General features: G+C 45.5%; 1 protein-coding gene across 1 annotated transcript in view; it reads right to left on the bottom strand.

Moving 5' to 3' along the window:
- NIM1K (NIM1 serine/threonine protein kinase) overlaps nt 1-20,297 on the bottom strand; it is a 72,926-nt gene that overhangs the window by 7,833 nt on the left and 44,796 nt on the right. The window contains exon 3 of the mRNA XM_019930079.3: nt 15,790-16,764. Coding sequence (XP_019785638.2) covers nt 15,790-16,081 — 292 coding nt within the window. The 5' untranslated portion in view covers nt 16,082-16,764. The remainder of the gene's footprint in view (nt 1-15,789; nt 16,765-20,297) is intronic.

Raw genomic sequence — 20,297 nt, 5'->3', positions numbered from 1 at the left:
TACAATGTTGTGTTAGTTTCAGGTATACGGCAAAGTGAATCAGTGATACGTATATATATCCACTCTTTTTCTTTTTAAGATTCTTTTCCCATGTAGACCATTACAGAGTATTGAGTAGAGTTCCCTGTGCTATACAGCAGGTTATTATTAATCTATTTTATAGTCACGTATATATGTCAGTCCCAATCTCCCAGTTTATCCCCCGCTAATGGATGGTTTTCCTTTAATTTTTTTTTTTTTTTACTTCTCTGTGTTTTCTAATTTTCCTACAATTAATTATACAATTAACATAGATTGTGTAATAAAAATGGTTAATGTTTGAAAATGAATGAATCGCTACTCCGAAGTAACACTTCATTCATTTTTTGGTTCAAACTGGACCAGACTTTCTATTAGATGAGAAAGAATTTTGCAGGCAAATAAACAGGGAGAACGGGATGGCAGGGCGCCTGTTTGACCTACTTGCAAAACAACTGGTTTGAGGAACTTTTGGCACAGTGGTTATGGGCATGAAAATAGAAGCTGCTAGTTTAAAATAGGAGTGTTATCGGTTTGTTAAAAGTAGGTCCATTAGGACTCCTGGAAGACGAAGAGGCAGGGCTCGCTGGTGCCTGAGGTGGCCGCGCTTGCTCGGGTGGGGAAGGAGGAGGGAAGCTACACGGAGCAGGACCCTCAGGGCTCCCGCGACCTCCGCAGGCAATCCTCCCGGCAGACGGATGGACCGCCACGGCCGGTCCCCGGGGCGTTCTCGCCCCGCTGCTCGCGTCCTTTCTGCTGTTGAGGCTTTAGGATTAAGATTCCCCGCCGCTCTTTACCTGAAACAGAAACTCTGGTTTTGTGTAGCCTGGTAGGCGAGCTGTTATCCCAAGGGCTAGAATAATGAATTCCGTCCTTCAGCCTGGCAGCCTGCCTGCGGAGGCAGGGTCCTCCCCAGCGCAGGCCAGGCTTCTGCTTAGGTGCGGGTCCCTCTCTGCCGCCCCCTCGGCCGCCGCAGCTGCACGCGCGCTGCTCACCCTGCGACCGCCCAAGAATCCGGTTGGGGTGTGCGTCCAGGCCGCTGTCTCAAACCTCCCTTTAGGACAATCCTAGTTTTAGATTTTCAGTTTTATATTTGAGCGGTTCTTAGGAAAGGCTGCCCTCCCACGGCCGGGACCAGAGTGAGGCAGGAGAATGTTGGCGAGAGGAAATGCGTTCTGAAATTCTACACCCTCAGGCGTCCGATGGCTCACTCTAGTCCCAGCCTGTTTCCTCCGCTTTGTGTTAAATCAGATTATAGTCATGCCGCATAACGTACATGTATAATCATCTGAAACATCTGAAAAAGCCCTGGTGTTCTGAATTGTCACTAAGTGGTAGAAATTGCCGGCTCGGGAAGAACTGGGTCTCTAAGTCCACCCTTTCAACAAATGTTCAGGCAGTACCTACTCTGCACCAGACTGTGAAAAAGACAGACATGTTCCTACAGTCCAGCGAGACTTTGAAAAAACCCTCATTACAAGCGTGGCACGTGTTAGGAAGGGGCGCACATAGGAGAACAGAGAGATCCCTTGAGAAATGACACTTGCCTTGTGAACAGGAGGTGAGGAGGGAGGCCCAATACTTGGCCATGGGAAGGGGACAGTGTGCCAGGTCTGGGCGAGATGTCACGTTTGTGTTTCAGGATCTAAGAGGAGCCCACTCCGCTGGGCATGGAGAATTGGCAGGCTGGGGGGAAGGGGTCCCAAACCAGCCTGCAGCGTAGGCAGGCGTCACATTACCCAAAGACCTGGAAATTATTTCAAGAAATGTAGTCTTGGCGGTGGGAAGACGAAGAAATACACTCTCAGAGGAAAAAAAACTTTGCCGGACATATCAGTAAACAAAGGATGTTGCAGCCATTAAGCCTTCACGTTACAGCCGCTGAAGGTGAGGCCTGAGGGAACTCAGGATAGAAATGGGATGCCAGCCATCGAGCAATCAGCCCTGCTGCCACCCGACCCCCCCTGCACCCTGAGGAGACTCAGAATGAGAAAGCGCAGGATACTGGCCCCAGATAGCTGAGGTGCACATCAAAGGAATGATTTCAATGAGTCCCGACTTTTGCATCTTCCCATACCCAGAAAACTGCTGAATTCCTTAACTTGCAATATCCGGTTTTCTTTAATTAACAGTAATCTTTTGAAGTTCTGACTACCTGGTCTTTGTTGCAAAAGCTTCTATATACCCTGGCTCCCCCCTCACCTCTTCAGAGCCATCTGAGAGACTGTGTCCCCAGCTTAAGTCCTCAGTTTTGTCTGCTGAATAAAACATAATTCTCAACTTTTAGGTTGTGCATTTTTTTTTCAGTTGACATGGTGATGGAGATTGAGGTACAAACTTCCACTTATAAAATAAGTCACAGGGATGTAATGTATAGTTCAGGGAATATAGTCAGTAATATTGTAATAACTCTGTATGGTGACAGATGGCTTACCATGGCGATCATTTTGTAATGTATAAGAAGATTGGATCACTATGTTGTACACCTGAAAGTAATGTAGTATTGTAAGTTAATCATACTTCAATTTTTTTTTTAAGTAGCCTATATTTTTAGGGCAGTAGGAAGACACTACAAGGTTTTAAGGGATTGTCATAACCAGATATCCACTTTAGAATGGGTACTCTGGCTGCAGTGTGGGAAAGGGATAGGAGCAGAGCACACCTGAGGGCAGGGTGGTGGTTTTGGAGGTGATGATAGCAACCGCAGGGAGAGGACTCGACTCTCTCGGTAGTGACGGAGAGGAGAGAGAGAGAAGTAGAGAAATTCGAGAGGTAAACCTCCCCTTTCTCCAAATTTGTTGAAGAGACTGACACATTTCCTTAAACCAGGACTTGCAAACTCAAATGTCTCTAGAGGCCAGGGTGGAAACAGGGTGGAAAGCTTATTGTAAGGCAACAGGGAGTAGTGGGGACTGTGGAGTCCTGAGAAGTACATGGCCCAGAGCAAAGGGGCAGCTGCTACTCAACTCCAGACAATTGTTACTGTTTGGGATGTAGACTCAGTGTTATCAAATCTAACTTTTTTCAAGAGATATCTGAATTGTAATGCAGTCATTCTAATCATTAAGTGTCAGCAACGAATTCAAACTTTCAAACCTAGAGTGGACCAAGCAAAATCTGTCTTTGGGACCAAAGGGACAGGGGGAGGGAGCAGATATTAGAACCTAGAGAGGGTTGTGTAGAGAAAGCTACCTTGAGGGGAGCTGAGACGTCCTTCCAGAAGTACAGCTGGCCTGAATCAACCTCACAGTCAGGCTGGGGGAACAGATCTCAGGCTCTCCCTCTCCTTCCTTTGATCCAGTTCAAGGGCTCCCTACAAGCTAAAGCCAACTGGAACCCACAGGACTAAAGAGACGTGATGAAGTCTGGGGCAGAGAGCAAAATGAAGGGTGGAAAATGGATCTGGGGAAGCAGGTGGAAGATGTCCAGCACAGTGGGCTAGGAGGGTAAGAGAGGGGGATGCAGTGGAGCAAAAACAAGGGGATGTACCCCGAGTCAGAGGGTCAGGGAAGATTTTTAACACTTTCCCTGGACTCTAAATGTTAACTAGAGGAAAGTAGGGGAGAAGCAATAAGGGGAGATTCTAATAGTAAGGTTGTATAGGAGAGAAGATCTTGAGGCAGGAAAGACCCTAATACCTTAGGGTAATGGTCTATACACTTTTTTGATTAGCTTCCTTTACTAATAAACATTTTTGAGCATTGCTCTCTATGTATATTTATTTATAAATTATATGCATGCACTACTAATATACACATTTTAAATGTATGTAATCATGGAAATTAAAAACATGTAATAACAAATAAATATAGAAAAGAAGTTCTAATATTTTCTTCCCTCATCCCAGTAGGCACCCCCATGGGTATGTGCACCCTACTTTGGAGACCACTGCCTTTGAGGAATTGAAAGAAGAGAGTGGAGCTGGCACAAATGAAGGAAAAGATAGGCCAAGACGAGGCTGGAGAGTCAGCCAGGGCCAAAGTCTGTGAGTCATATTCTGGACCTCAGATTAAGGGCATTGAGAAACCACTGGAGAGTTTCTTTTCTTTTCTTTTCTTTTCTTTTATATTGGGGTATAGTTGATTAACAATGTTGTGTTAGTTTCAGGTGGACAGCAAAGTGATTCAGTTATACATATACATGTATCCATTCTTTTTCAAATTCTTTTCCCATTTAGGTTGTTACATAATATTGAGTGGAGTTCCCTGTGCTATACAGTAGGTCCTTGTTGCTTATCCATTTTGAATATAGCAGTGTGTATATATCAATCCCAAACTCGCTAACTATCCCTTGCCTGCACCCTTCCCCTCTGGTAACCAAGAGAAACCACTAGAAAGTTTCAAGCAGAGAGCGAGCTATATGACCAGCCTTGCATTTTCTAAAAGACCGCTTCTGGCTGCAGTGCAGAGGATGACATAAATATGGATGAGGGAGACAGATTACAGCAATTTAATCCAACTAGGAAAGGGTGAGATACTTAGAAGGGAGCATCAATAGCACTTGGGGTTCAGCCAAGGGTTAGGGTTGAAGAAGAGGTAAAGGTTTCTGGGTTGAGGAATGGGGAGGATTGGTGGTGTGCGCTGGAGGGGCACCTTTTTTCTTTTTCTTTAAAATTTATTTATTTATTTATTTTTGGTTGTGTTTGGTCTTCATTGTTGTGCACGGGCTTTCTCTAGTTGCGGCGAGCAGGGGGCTACTCTTCGTTGCAGTGTGTGGGCTTCTCACTGTGGTGGCTTCTCTTGTTGCAGAGCATGGGCTCTAGGTGTGAGGGCTTCAGTAGTTGTGGCACACAGGCTCAACAGTTGTGGCTCGTGGGCTCTAGAGTGCAGGCTCAGTAGTTGTGGCTCACGGGTTTAGTTGCTCCATGGCATGTGGGATCTTCCAGGACCAGGGCTCGAACCCGTGTCCCCTGCATTGGCAGGCGGATTCTTAACCACTGCACCACCAGGGAAGTCCTGGAGGAGCATCTTTATTGTTGTTGTCATGGCTCTGTGTACTCCCTCAACATCTCTGGTCTCTCTCATCGTGTTTTCTCAGCTGAACCACACCCTGGTTAAATCCAACCTCCCACCTACTCTCTGCCTACACCCATGCAGTGACCATGACGGCTTGTCTCAATTCGAATTCATGATCTATAACCTCAGGTGTGTCTTTATTGCTCCTGGCAGACACACTATATTTCCCTGGTCCAATAGTGCCCCTACACTTTTAGATGACGCTTTCATGCCTTCTCTTCTCCCATCAAATCTCTAATACCTTCTCTCTCTCCTCACTCATAGCTGATGACTTAGATTTCTATTTTATCGAGTAAAGAAAGCCATAGAAGAGAATTTCAAGTTCCTTCTGCCACTTCTTCCAGCCTACCTGAATCTGTGCCCATAAACTCTGTCTTCCTGTTTCTCTGGGTAAATGGTCCCTGCTCCTATCTAAGGCCTAGCGAAGACCCCTCTACATGTTGAATAGATTCCATCTACTCTCCTCTACTCAAGAACAGGCATCCAAGATTTCTTCCTTCTCTCCTGCGTCATAAGTTTTAACCTTTCTACTGAATCTTTTCCATCTGCATACATTCATGCTATTTACCCATCTAAAAAAAAAAGTCTTCCCCACAAAAATGCATACATGTTACCAAAAGACTTGTACTAGAATGTTCATAGTAACGTCATTCATAGTAGCCCCAAATTGGAAACTATCCTCACGTTCATCAACAGTAGAATGGATAAATAAACTGTAGTATATTTGTACAATGGGCTGCTATGTAGCAATAAGAATGAAGCATCTAAACTACATAAAATAATACGGATGGTTTTCCCACTTTTTTTTTTGGCTGTGCTTTGCGGCTTGCATGAGGGATCGAACTCGGGGCTCCAGCAGTGAGAGAGCTAAGTCCTAACCACTGGACCACCAGGGAAGTCCCCAGCTTTCACAAGTTTAATATTGAACAAATGAAATAAGACAAAAGAAGACATACTGTATGATGCCATTTATATAAATTGTACAGGTAAACACAATCTGTGGTGTTAGAAGTCAGGGTAGTGGTTATACTTGGGGATGTAGTAAACAGAAGGGGGGAATAGGGGAGCCTCTAAAGTACTGGGAACGTTCTCTTTTTTGAACTTGGCAGTGGTTATATGGGTCTTTTTAGTTTGGAAAATTCATTTAACTGCATATTTGTGATTTTCATACTTCTTTTTGTATTTATGTATGTTAAACATTAAAAAAAGTTTTTGAGAAACCACAAAAAAATCTCTCTCGACCCCACTTCCCCCTCTAGCATCAGGCTCTTCTTCTCATTCTTTTGTAGCAAAACTCTCTTAAAGAGCTGGTTCTACGTCACTGTCTCCAGCCCTCCCCTCATTATGTCTTGAACCTAAGAGATATTGCTACCAGAAAAGCTCCTCTCAGGGTCACCGATGACCTCCAAGTTGCTAAAACCAATGGCCAGTTTCCAGATTTCATCCTTCCTCCTAGAAACACCTTTGTCACTTGGTTTCTAGGAAAACACACGCTCCTGGTTTTTCTCCTACCTCTTGCCACTTCTTCTAAGGCTCCTTTGCTGTGTTCTTTTCATCTGCCCAGCCTCTAAATGTTCAACGCCTGAAGGCTTAGTCCTTGGACATCCCTACAATTTCCTCAACAATTCCAGATGCATAAATACTCCTGCCTACAAGACCCCTCCACTTGGTTGTCTCAGTTTGGCTTCTTACAGAAGCAGATCATGAGGCAGTGATTCAGGTGCAAGCAGTCGATGAAGGAGGTGGTACCCAGGAAACACTGGTAGAAGAATGAGGAAAGGCAGCCAATTAAGGATGTGTTACTAAGCGAGTTACCAGTTAATCCTGCATGGCTGTTAGCATAACTGACATCATCTCGGGCTCAAACAATTCTTCCTGTCCTTCCACTGACCCTACCCAGGACTGCACGATGCGGCAAATCACTTCTCTGTCAAGGGCTTTGTAGTTAACAGATATTGTTTAATGATCGGTAGGTCCAGGTGGCCTCTATGCTCTGTTAGTTCCCAAATAATGATGAAGACCTTCCCTGACATTTTCCTGGTACCCACGAGACTAGTTACCCAATCAATCATCTTGACTTAGGAAGGTACTTCCTGTTTTCAAGGGTACTCCCATACCCTAGGTTAGCTATAAAATTGCCCCAGTGGCCCTTCGGGCGGTGCAGAGGATAGCTGCGAGTGCTTCCAGATCTTTGTCGGGCCGATCCTGAACCCACCTTGTAAGGTACCCTACAATAAACTGATCCATTGAGTATATGGGGCTGCCTCATTTCAGTCTCAAGATGACTTCTCAGCTCGATGGGCATCTTTGGTTCCCTCCGTCTTCCAACGATCCTGCTGCCAGTTATCGTTTGAGTTTTATCATGAGAAGAGTGAGAGAGCTGGGGTATTTGTATATCAACTACCGCCAGTAACTAGTCGTTGGCTGTTCCTGGCAGACATTAATTGCCCTCTATTTCCCACGCATGCAGGAACAGCAGCTCCAGCAGCTAGAGGAAGCCCAGAGGCAAAGAGATGGAGAGACTGGCATTTGAAGGTCTGGCCTGCATGCACCGAAATGGTAAGGCCCAAGGAGACACGGGTGAGGCACCAACAGCCTCCGCTGTGCATGTGTAACAGGTACGCCCAGCATAACACGTCCAATACTGATCTCCCCCGCCCCAAACCTGTTCCTTCTACAGTCTTCCCGGTTTCAGTAACTGGAAACTCTATTCTTGCAGTCATCCAGGACAAAAACCTTGAGTATTTGACTCTTCTCTTTTACACTCCACTTTCAATCTGTCAGCAAATCCTGTTATCTCTACTTCTAAATACAGCCAGAATCCAGCCACTTCTCAGCCTTTCACTGCTCCCTTCCTGGGGAATCTCTCTCGCCTGGATTATTCCGATAGGCTCCTAGCTGATCTCTCCTTTTCTGCCTTTGACCCCTTGCAGCCTATTTTCAACAGAGCAGCCAAGGTGATCCTATTAAGCGTTAAGCCAGGTCGCGCTGTCACTTCTCTGCTGCCTCAAAGGGCTCGGGTTTCCCTCATAGGAAAAGCCGAAGTCCTGACTTTGCCATACTGCGTATTAACCCTATGCGGTCTGGTCCCTGCCACCCTCTGCTGTCACACGCCTCAGCCGTTCCTAGAGTTTTACAGGCACTCTCCCACCTTGGCGCTCTTCTGCTTGCTGTCCCCTCTGCCTGACCACGTTCCCCCATGGACTCCAAGGCCAGTTTCCTTATTCCCTTCAGTTCAATGATCACCTCCTCAGGGAGGCTGTCCCTGGCCATTTTGTCTAAAACTGCAGCCCCCAGTGCTCCCTCCCCTCCCCTCTGCTCTATCTTCCTTCCTGTCCCTTATCACTACGTAGCATAATGAATATTTTACTGGCTTACTTTTGTCTGTCTCTCCCTGCTAGAACATAAGCTCCACAGGACAGATTGTTGTCTATTTCGTTCAATTCTGTATCTCCAGTCCCTAGAACAGTGCCTGTTACACGGGAGGTGATCAACAAATATTTGTTGAATAAATGATCTCACTTAACACTCACAAGAGCCCAGGATAAGCATCCCCACTGCAGTGTAACTCAAGTTTGCGCCTTGCATTTTCATTTATTATCGTGTCCCACGCATCCTCCATGTTACCACAGACTCTCCACAATTGTGATTTTTAATGGCTGTGTGACTTCCATCCAAGTGCATATGCTTTAATATCCTTGAGCTTTCCTGCATCATTGGAGCATATAAATTATTTTGAGTCCTTTGCATTATAAATAGGGAACTTCTTTTTGTTATAGTAATACTGAATTTATTTTTAGGATGGATTCACCAAAGCCAATAACTAACCATTCTTAAAGTAAGAAAACATAATTTTATTTATTTTCAATTTACTTTTTTATTGAAGTATAGTCGATTTATAATATTGCATTAATTTCTGCTGTATAGCAAAGTCTTTTTTATATTCTTTTCCGTTAGGGTTTATCCCAGGATATTGAATATAGTCTCCTGTGCTATACAGTAGGACCTTGTTTATCCATTCTATACATAATAGTTTGCATTTACTAACACCAAACTCCCAGTCCATTCCTCCCCCATACCCCCTCCCCCTTGGCAACTGCAAGTCTGTTCTCTACATCTGTGAGTCTGTTTCTATTTCATAGATATGTTCATTTGTGGCATATTTTAGATTCCACATCTAAGTGATATCATATGGTATTTGTCTTTCTTCTTCTGCCTTACTTCACTTAGTATGATAATCTCTAGTTGCATCCAGAAAACATAATTTTAAACTGCTGTTTTAATGAATGTACTCAAGAGGAGGGACCCCTTTTTCAAAACCACTGGGCCTTCTCGGTCAAGCTTTACTGGAGCCTGTGTGAGTCCCCCAGCCCTGTCCTTCTAGGAGATTAGAGCATGAAGGACCCACCAGAGAGTACTGCCATGCATTGCTCCCTCCCATATCTCTTCCCACCACTACTGGATTTTCCGGGGAAGTTATTATACTAACTTAATTCACCAAGTATCTGTTGAATATTTATTAGTTATAATGAATGTGGGGAAAGTCTGAGGATCAATATGATACAACGTCTGACACCAAGGAGCCTACGACCAGGACATACAAGACTTTCACTGTACCCCAGATTTGTTAGGCCCCAAACCTTTATTTCTCATGCATACTGTCTCTTGGGTTCCAAGATGGTCATTGGGCTCCTTTACTTGACCTCCATGTACCTCCAAGTCACTGCTTCCAGATCTGCACTCTCAAATCCACTTCTTCTCCTGTATTCACTATTCACTGCTAAGTCATTAAGGCTGGAAACCTGGGAGTCATCTTTCCTTCTTCCCCTCCCTGTCCTCTCCTGCTTTCCCCCATGCAGTTGACCACAGGTTTCCCAATACTCTAAAATAGTTTTCAAATGCATCCCCTTCTCTCCATGCTCACTGTCACTTCCTTAGTTGAGGTGGACATCATCATTCATCTGGATCATTAGACTAATATTTTATTCTGACATGCCTGACTCTTGTCATGTCCCAACTTCAATTCCCTTTCCTCACTGAAATAATTAATAGTTAATCATTTTATTAATTGCTTGCTTCAAGCTCTTCAATGGCTTCCTGATACATAAATGACAAAATCCAAATATGCAAGAAGATTCTCCATGATCTAGTCCCTGCCTCCATCACCCACCATATCTCCCACTGCTCTGTGGGTGCATCCCATGCACTAGCCTCATTGAATTACTCTTAAATCTCCAAACACTCCGCACCCTGGCTCACACCTCCAGTCACTTTACATCCTCTCGCTCTGACTGGAATTTCCTTTCCTCTGTGTCCTGCATTATTTCTCCGAAAACCTCAAGACCTAATGCAAGCCTTTCCTGATCGATTGACCTTTTCCTGATTTCAGCCACAGTCGAGCACACCCTTTGTAACCTCACCCTGTGACAGCACGTATCAGTTGTTTCCTGTCTGTCTCCATTACCTACTGCGAGTTCCTATCAGGCAAGAGCTGTATCTCATTCATCTCTGTAAGGCACAAGAGAGTTTATTATATTTTTTAAAAAAGAAGGAATGAACCGATGCATAAATAAATTGAGAGAGAAGAAGAAAGGCTTCTAGAAACATGAGACTAGAGTAACAGAGAAGAAGACCAGGGATGAAGGGGTCAGAAAGGACAGCAACAGAGAAAGGGACGGGCACCCATGGCCTCTTTTACTTTTGTTTGAGGCAACAGATGGGACATAAAATATTCAGAAGCCCAGTGCGTCATTTCTTTTGAGAAATTTCTAATCAGCCTAAAAGGGGACTCATGATGGCTTCAGCCTGCCCGATCAGCTTGCAAGGCCCAGGAGAATCTGAGCCATTAGCTATAAAAATAAACTCCAGCCAGCAGGGGCCTATACTGGAGCCTTCTCTTTAGGGAGCCAGAGCAGCTGGTGTCTTTTTTTAAACTACTGTCTTGGGAGCTGCCCCTGGCACAGAAACCCTCCGCTTCCCTGGGAACCTCCTCCTTTATCTTATCCAGGTTGTCCATATTTCCTAGAAAACCTAATGACAATTCTTGGCAAGCTGGCTTTGCATGGGAACCGTATTTATACAAATCGCTCTTCAGACTAAGTCTTCTGACATGGCCTGGTAATGGGACAGGGTATTTGTAATTCCCAGCAAAGCTAAACCACTCCCTGATAAATCTCCTTCCATTGTAGAGGTAAAGATTTTAGAGGAATGTCCCCCTGTCTTTCCAACCCAGTCTGCTCCTGGTAGCCTAACGTCCTCCCTCTTTTCATAAGTCACAATCTTCCAGTCTTGCCTCTGTCATCCTCCCAGAGTTCTCACTTCCTAGTACCTACACCGCCCATCTCTTTCTTCATCCCCACATCGATTCACATCTGGGTCTCCCCTCCTTCACACTCTCAGTTCCTTTTGTCCTCACCTTCCTACTCTTTCCTGGGCTCACTTCTGATAGAACCCAGAAGAGAGATGAGCACGGTACCAGGACGAGGCCATCCCGGGATGAGTCTGCAAGTTGGGAGGTGAAATCTGGGATTCATTTTCCTGTTGCATCAGTACAATGTACACAATGACCTGCTGTTAACATTTTCTGGCTTGTTTAAATGTGCCTGTTGAACTGATTTTTCCTCTGCCTGTGCTTTTGGCCTTCCTCTCCTTTTGTGCACCCATCTCATCCCATAAGCAGAGGCTGACATTGAGCCTTTGACAATAGGGCTACTCTGTGGTGGTTTAGGAGTGAGGAGAGCATGATAGTGAGGCCACTGAGGCCCCCATCCACACAGCAGGAAAACACCGCATTCTCTGAAACTCAAGGGACTAGAATTAAGTGAATTCTGTAATCCAACAGGCAAGAAGCCTTTGGCATTCAAGAAGAAAGTCACTATGTAAACACCAATTGTGGTCCTTCCTCTTTCTTCTGTCCTCCTCACATAACAGCCTGTCCAAGGAATTAGACGCTTTCCTGCTCCTGGCTTGCGGTGGTTTCCCTGCTTAGCTGGTTATTGTCGCGGTGATGGTATGTCCATCAATCTACTGTGTTCTCCACTCTCCCATCTCAGAGACGCTTCTTTGGACCTCGGGCCCTGCTGACAGTGCAGTGGGTCGTGTGACCCGAAAGGCTGCAGCTGACTTGACATAGGCAGGCCCTTGACTCAGCGGTGGCCTATCGCCGGCTGGTCAGTGAGCGATTATATTCTCTTTTCAAAATCTGAGCTGAAATAGAATGAAACTAGTGGGATGGAGATGGGATAAAGCTGAGAGGTTATGTAGATATGGGACTGGAAACAATCATTCTTGGCCATATGCCTTTGGGTAATTAAGCAGAGAAGGCCACTCCGCAGAAAGAAGTACGAAGTAGAAATGAGAAGCCGCGCAACCCCAGAGAAAGGGGAGATGGAGGGGGTAACCTCCATCCTTGAAACGTGGCTCTACCTCCCTGCTGAGCGGCCACAAGATTCCCCTGCACACAAGTCACCCTGTCAGCGTGAGCTCATCTGAGTCGGCTTCTGTCCCATGAAACGAATGACGTGTGACTCACACAGGCCTAAAGGACCTGGACTTTTTTGAAAGCAGACTAATACTGGCACTTAATGGATACTTGCTACATGCTCTGTCTAGGTACATGGTAAATATTCGGTATATCATATCTTTTTAAAATTCGCTCCTCCTAGCAATCCTAGGCAGCTGATATATTTCCTTCACGTATACGTAAGGAAATTGTGGCACAGAATGGTAAAGTAACTTGTTCGGGGGTCACACAGCTAGAGGAAAAAAGAATTGGAATTCCACGCAGGTCTGGCTGACTCCAAAGCTGATATCTTTCCACAATATTGCACTACCTTCTGCCACCTTCAAGACAAGGTGCCGCTCTCTCTTACACACTGTCTGAACGGGGAGGGCGGGCAGAAGGTAGGTGCTGCTTCTGAGTCTTGGTTATACACTCTAGGACTTGCGCATTGTCCCCTGCTTCCCTGCTGCAGGCACTGGAGGGCAGGATCCCTCCTCGGCAGTCCGGCCGCCAGGAAGGAGAATGGCTGGTGAGCAGGGTGGGGTCTGGCGGGGGTCTGGGGCTGAAGAAGGCAGTGGTAGCCCACTTGGTCGGCTTGTTCAGGGCAGCATGTGAAAGAGCTGCCCCCTCCACCCTGCACCAAAATCCCGAGGTAGCTTGCAGCGAAAAGGAAGCTGGGTTCTAAGCCTGTCTCTGCCATGACCTCGGGACAGCCACTTCTGAGCCTCCATCTCCCCATTTGTAAAATTCAGGAGGGCGAGATGAGGTCAGTGTTTCCCGAAGTGGAACCTTGAACACTCATGGGGCATGCAGTGATTTTAGTGCATGAAAACAGCCTTAAATAGCACCGAAACACAGCATAAAAACGTTATTTCTGTATCGGTTCTCCCTTCACTCTCCTAAGTAAGGTAAAGAGAAACTCACAGATGGGTTTTTGGCATGTTTTAAATTACTTTCAGTCACTTCGTAAGTTTCCTTTAAATTTTATTTTATTTTTTTGGCCATGCCGTGTGGCTTGCGGGATCTTAATTCCCCCACCAGGGATCAAACCCATGTCCCCTGCCGTGGAAGTGTGGAGTCCTAACCACTGGACTGCCAGGGAAGTCCCCCTTTAACATTTTTTGCAAGTTGCTAAGAGAATAGATTTTAAAAGTTCTCACCACACACATATGAAATTGTAACTATATGAGGTGGTGAGTGTGTTAAATGACCTTATTGTGGTAATCATTTCATAATATATACATACATAAAATCAGAACATTGTATGCCTTAAACTTACACGATATTATATGTCAATCACATCTCAATAAAGCTGGAAAAATAAATAAACAGAACTTTGAAATTTGTGTGCATTGTATTTATTTTTACCACTACCTTCTACTCATGGGTTTTCATGACTTTAATATCAAATTTCCTTCTGAAATAGGTTTAAGTAAAAAATAGACTTGCACAATGATAGCTACCATTTATTGAGTGGCTACTCTGTGCCATGTACTTCATATATATTATTCCTAATTTCCCCAACAATTCTAAGATACGAGTCATTATCTCTATTTTACAGCTGAGGCAACTGAGGACCAAAAAGGCTAAGTAATATGCATGAAGTCAGATACCTAGTAAGTGACTGAACGAGGATTTGAACAGATTTGTCTGATTCTGAAGCACATGTTTTTTCCACTATCCTATCCTCTCCACTAGAATCTAATATCTGAACCTACACTCGGGAAGCAGCTCCAACACGCTTTGCTCAGACTTTAGCCCCTGTGACCTCTCTGCCACAACGGACACTCTCCCCTTTCTGAATTCCTCTCCTGGTTTGCCTTTATGCAACTTCTCCTCTCCACTTCCTGTTCATGTCTTCCTTTCAATTTCTGGCCCCTTATCTCCTTATGTGTTTTATGTTGTCTTTCACTCTTGCTCTAGACTATTGAAAAGCAACATCTTTCCCAATTAGATGTGAATCGCAGCCCTAGAGCTGCTTTTATGAGTAACGTAATCAATGCTACTGGCTGCATTTTGTCAGCGAGGAACCTGAGGGCTCAGAGGAGCGCTGTAATGTCCCCAGGTAGGTAAGGTGAGTAGGCATGAACCCAGACACTCGGGCTCAGAGCAAGATAGAAGGGGACTTGGAGCTCCAGTGACTTGGGCGTGTGTGCACGCATGTGCGTGCGGGGTGTGTGTGTGTGTGTGTGTGTGTGTGTGTAGGTAGGTAGAGGAGGTTGTGGTACTTTCTCCATAGGGGCCAAACAGGGATGAGCGGGGAATGGGATTGGGGGTTGGAGAAGAAAAGAAAACAAAACTCTGACACGAGAAAGCGCAGCCCTGGAGACGTGGTGGCAGCCTGAGTGCAAGGAGAATAAATGTCAGTACGGGACTCTCAGGGAGAGGGCAGAGCCCATGGGCTTTAGGAAGTCTGTAGATTATACCGAGTTGCAGGCATTCTTTCTCTGTTCTGTGACTCCGTTATGACTATCTCCAGGCTTAGTTAGCTAAATTAGAGGTAACTTGGAGAAATGCCCACATGGGTTGGGCAGCAAAGGGCTGCTGGTCTCTCCACACAGCTCCTCTCTGAGGCCAGAGCGGTGGGCGCTGCTGGGCTAGAATCCAGAGTGACCAGCAACCAAGCAAGCGTGGCTACTTGGTAGCAAGCAAGGAGCTGACAACAATGAGAACTAGTACAGAGCAGACTGAAGCAGAGAAGTTCTTGAGGTCAAGTCCCTTTTCCCCAAACCTAACAGAAGCAGCAGCCTCTGGTAAGGAGGAGAGGCTGGACCCCGCTATCCACCGACCATCCGGGAGGTCCCCTGTGCCACTGGTATTGACAAACAAACACAAACAGAAGTTACAAATAAGGACCCGGAATACGAGTGGCCTTGGAATCAAGCCACACTCCCCTCCGCTTCTCCAAGGTGTAACTGGAGAGGACAGATTGCCCTCAATGTTTTAGTGAGTTCACCTGCATGCTACAGTGGGAGAGTTTTTGGAGTCAAAATCTTCTAAGATTAAACTGCTAAAGCCACATTTGACATCTCTGGATCTTAGTTTCCTTATCTATAAAGTGAAATAAAAATACTGAGCTCACACCATCGCTGTGAAAATGAACGGCGGCAACAATGGACGGCGGCCGGTATAGGACTTGCACTTAGCAGGGGCTCAGTGATGACGCCTCACCTGCCTCCTTGGCCCTGGACTCTTAACCCGACCCCCAACCAGGTCCCAACACCCTGGGCATCACCCGTGGAGTTTGGATCCTACCTTTGGTTAGGGAGTGAATCCCGAGCTTGACCTGGGAGAAGTTCCCACTTCCGATTTCCCCTCGGATGCGGTAGAAGCCGATGCGTTTCCCCAGCGTGATCTCCCGCACCACCTTCTGGTCTTGGGACATGTCCTGGGTCAGCTTCTCGAAGGGTGTCAGCTGGCGAGGCTGTCCCTCTCCGTCCTCCTTGGTGCACTCCGTCTGACCGCCACTCTCCACGCTCTCTCGCCGGTCCCACCTGGCATAGCGGGTGTTCTCCAGGCAGCCTCCATTCACATACAAGGCAGTCATCGTCCTCCGCAGGCCCACGTTTCCATCTCAGCAGAGGCACCGATGGGGGGGCAGGCTGGGGAGGGGCCGAAGGGGCCCGGCGGGTGGGAGATGGGAGTTGACTGCCAGAGCCCTGTGTCCTTGGGAGCTGGGCAAGCCCCCCCTTCGGCCGGGGGAGGGCAGAGGCCAATGCCAGAACCGCCTACCAGCCAAGCCCGAAGCCGCCCTCGCTCGAGACCTTCCTTCACGCTGAACTTCCCAGCTCTAACTGGACCATCAGGCACACGTCCAGGTACCAGAGCCGCTTCCCTGATCAGGATCCAAGAACTTTCTGGCTGGCCGTGCTGGTGCTCTGTGGTAGGTGGCTGTGTCCCAAAACAAAGGCTCCAGTTTGCTATTTCCTTTGATGGCCAGGGAACCTTTTGCTCTGGTGTGTAAACGCCCCGCAGAGGCCCTCAGGTCCCCGCTGCTGGCGCGTATCTCTGATCTTCTTCATTTTGCACTTTTGCTGTCAAGTTGCAGGGCCCCGGAGACCTGATAATCTGGACCCCAGGAAAGAAGAAACTTGCAAATCAGCCTTCTGGTCACACGGGCAGCCAGAGGAGGATTAAATCCCCGCAATGCCACTTTAGCCGGCCTTTATTTAGATGAGCCTTCCTCTAAGCCGTGAGCTGTCTCAAAAACTTGGTGGGTGCTACTTCATCCTAAGAACAGAGAATAAGGAAATGTATTAGCCCATGCTAATGTACAGTACGGGATTTATAATGAATGTGAAGCTGCTTGGTAAGCGCCAGTCTAAAAGCACTCTACAAATTTCAGTTATGACTCATATCAGTAGTAAATGCTTGATCACGTATGATTTAGTAAGAAGAAAATGTACGCACACACACCCCTCGATCTACATTTCAGAAAGGCCCTCACAGCCTGTAAATATTTCTAGCAAAATAATTTTTCTGCTTCTGTTTCTGGCTTGCTTTGAAGCCAGAACTTTTAAAATAATAATACAGTAGGGAATTCCCTGGCGGTCCAGTGGTTAGGACTCCACACTTCCACTGCCGGAGGCCAGGGTTTGATCCCACGAGCCACGTGGCACGGCCAAAAAAAAAAAGAAATTAGTAGGTACAGTGGAAATGTCTTTAGTAAAATCTGTCAGCTTTTCTGGTTGCATCATTTATAAAATAAAGTGACCACGATGTCAAATTTTGAGATAAAATGATAATACGATCATCATAATGACAAAGGTTTCCTATCAGTTTTCAAAAGTTCTTACACTGATTCGAATAACAATGTGTTATATTTCCTTTACACTGCATGTTCTCATACACTGGCTAATTTTTCTCCTAGGCTTATTTTCTAGGTATTTCTAATCAGGTGTCAGCCTCCAGGCCCAGCAGCTCATTTTGAAGGTTCAGAAACAGGGTAATGTTACTGGAGGGCAAAAGTCTATGGCCTCCTCAGTGATGAGAAATACTTGCTCAGCTAGAATATCTTCATGACTTTCTTCCATGCAGCCTCCAGTAAGAAATAATCACTTCCTCCCTGGATCCCCACAGCACTCTGTACAATTTCCGACAGGTCTCCTATCCCTGAAGGTGGGAACCAGGTTTAATTCATCTCTATATCCTGCTCTTCCTCCTCTCTCCCTCAGCATGGAGCATGATGTCCTAAATAAAGAAAGTGTTTGCTGAATGTGCGCTGAACTCGATTTTTGGACTTGAACATTCCAAACCAAAAAACCCGAGCGAAAACATGAGAGACTGCCTTGGAAACGGGAATTCCCAATTCTGTTTGATGATATCACATTATTCCAGTTAGGTACAGAACTGCTTACACTGTAATTGTGTTTAAGTATGGGGTTGCTCAATAAAGAGAAACAAGGACAGGAAAGAGGAGTGGTGGGAGGCTGCCCATCACTGTGCCTATTTCTGCATGGGGGAGGGGAAGCTGGATGAAGGATAAAGGATAGAGGTTTAAAAGGGGCCAGGTATTAGTAACCACACACATCTCTAGGCTAGAGTCTGAGTATGGTGTTTTAAAAGACATTTTAAGGTGAAAGAGCCTGAATTCGCTTGAGGAAAATCTAAGCCACTGGTTCTTAAGCCTCCTGGAGTTGCACACTCCTTTGAGATTCTGATGAAGCCTCTGACCCTATCCCCAGGAAAAAGCATGCACACCTAATCTGCATCCAGTTTTAAGGGGTTCACAAACCCTCTGAGACCCATCCCTGTACTTCAGACTACGAAGCTCTACAAAGATCTCCTCAGATCCCTGGCAGAAAGAGACCACGCAGACAAGAAGTGGTGTAACAATTTTAATTCTGAAAGAAACTTTAGCTTCACCTACGCAAAGAGAGTAAGGCCTTTCGACAGGATGCAGTGCTCGATCGCCTCGTGTTCCTGCAGCTTTCAGGACCTCCTGGCTCTGTGTCCTTCCTGGGCCTTGCTCAGGACTCCAGGCTTGCCTCTCTCCCAGTGCCTCGCCACGGTGCTGTCATTACCAACCCCAACTAGATAAGCACCTGGAGGGCAGGAACCTGCACCTTATTCTTCGAACTCCCAGGGCTCAGCCCAGTGCCTGGAAGTTGTATATGATAAGCATTTGTTGAAGAAGGAATGAATTAACCTACCAACTGATCGATCGTTACATTCAGGTATGATCTATTGAGTAGAGGTAAATATTTTATTTATAGACACATACCACTATCCCAACATTTACTTGAATTATCTCAGAAAGCTTATTTCCGTCCACATTTCCAAGGCCTGGGCTACCTTCTACTGGCCAATAGTATTCCTGGCCCCGCCTTCTTGTGTAGGTGAAAACTTAGTCTGAATTCCATCATCCAACTGAGAATTGCTACAGTACTGCTTAGAAATCCAAAGTCTTCAAATTATCAGGCACTGGTTAGAGAGGGAAACAGGAGCTCTCATTCATTGTTAGAGGGTATGAATTGGTACAATTTCTTGGAGAACAACTGGCTATAGGTATTAAAGTACAAGTGTACGTATCCTTTGCCTCAGCTATTCCACTTGAATTTATCCTGCACATACATTCACAAAGGTATACATATTTCTAATATAAATATGGCTAGATAGATATTCACTGCTGCATTGTTCTGTAGGAAAAAACTAGACATTAATTAATTAAATGCCCGTCAGTAGGGACAAGTTAAATAAGTTACAATACATACATATACAAAAATAGTGGATTATTTGTGAAATAATTCATTGTATTTGTGAAAAAGAATGAGTTATGATATCCAAGATACATTGTTAAGTGGTCAGTAGAGTTTACATAATGTGATATCAGAAGTATAAGAAAGAGGAGGGTATACCTGAGAAACTGGCAATATTTACTGCATTTGAGGAGGGGAGTTGTTGGACTGGGAACTAGAATGAGAGAAAGGTGTGTATTTTTCACTATTTACTCTTTTTATATGATTTACCTTTTTTCATGTGCATGTATTTACCTTTAAAGAGAAAATTAAAAATATGTAATATGTTGCCATTTTACACAATTGGTGTACAGAAAGTTTGCTTTACTTTTGGTTATACAGGGAGATTGCCACACCTGATTGTCTAATACTAATGGACTGCTTTTAAAATCAAAAGATAATTAGGGACTTCTAGTTAAATACAGAATTTTATGCTTTCATTTGTCTCTATTTCCTTCCAAACCCCCACAGTAGAAATAAGAGGGGAAAAAGGCATAAACCCATAAGGACAAACAGAGTAAGAGAGGTAATAGCAGATGTAAGATACCAACACATCTGGGGGAGATGGAAAGCAAATTGAGGAGTAGTTAATGACTCTGCAAAGACAGTGAAGAAAACTGCAAAACTGGACACGCCAATGAGATATACCTTTCCGAACGCTCAAGAGACTTCAAACTATAAGAGACCAACTACCTCAAAGTTTGGAGGATTGAAGCAGACCAAAAATGGGGATTGTTTGAATGTAGAGCAGTGAGAGCCCCAGCCCCTTTTCTCCTCAGAGCCAGTTTGCTACTGCCTCTGCCCACTCCCAGGCCAGCTCAGGAGCAGAAGGCACAGGACAGTCCATTAGCTCAGATCCAGTTATGGGAGCACTGTTTCCCTCTTCTCTCTGCACCCCTAAACGCTTGAGTTTCCAGAATAAAGGGAAACATGTATATAATGCCCCAGGCAGGGGATTCCTCTTTTGGTTAAAGAGAAAAGACCTCCTGAAACCCATCTTCGGAGGTTCTCCAACCCAAAACCCGC

Source organism: Tursiops truncatus, chromosome 3, assembly GCF_011762595.2.
Source record: "Tursiops truncatus isolate mTurTru1 chromosome 3, mTurTru1.mat.Y, whole genome shotgun sequence".
NCBI lineage: Eukaryota > Metazoa > Chordata > Mammalia > Artiodactyla > Delphinidae > Tursiops > Tursiops truncatus.
Note: the sequence above shows the minus strand (reverse complement) of the source record. Positions and strands in the feature narration are given on the sequence as shown.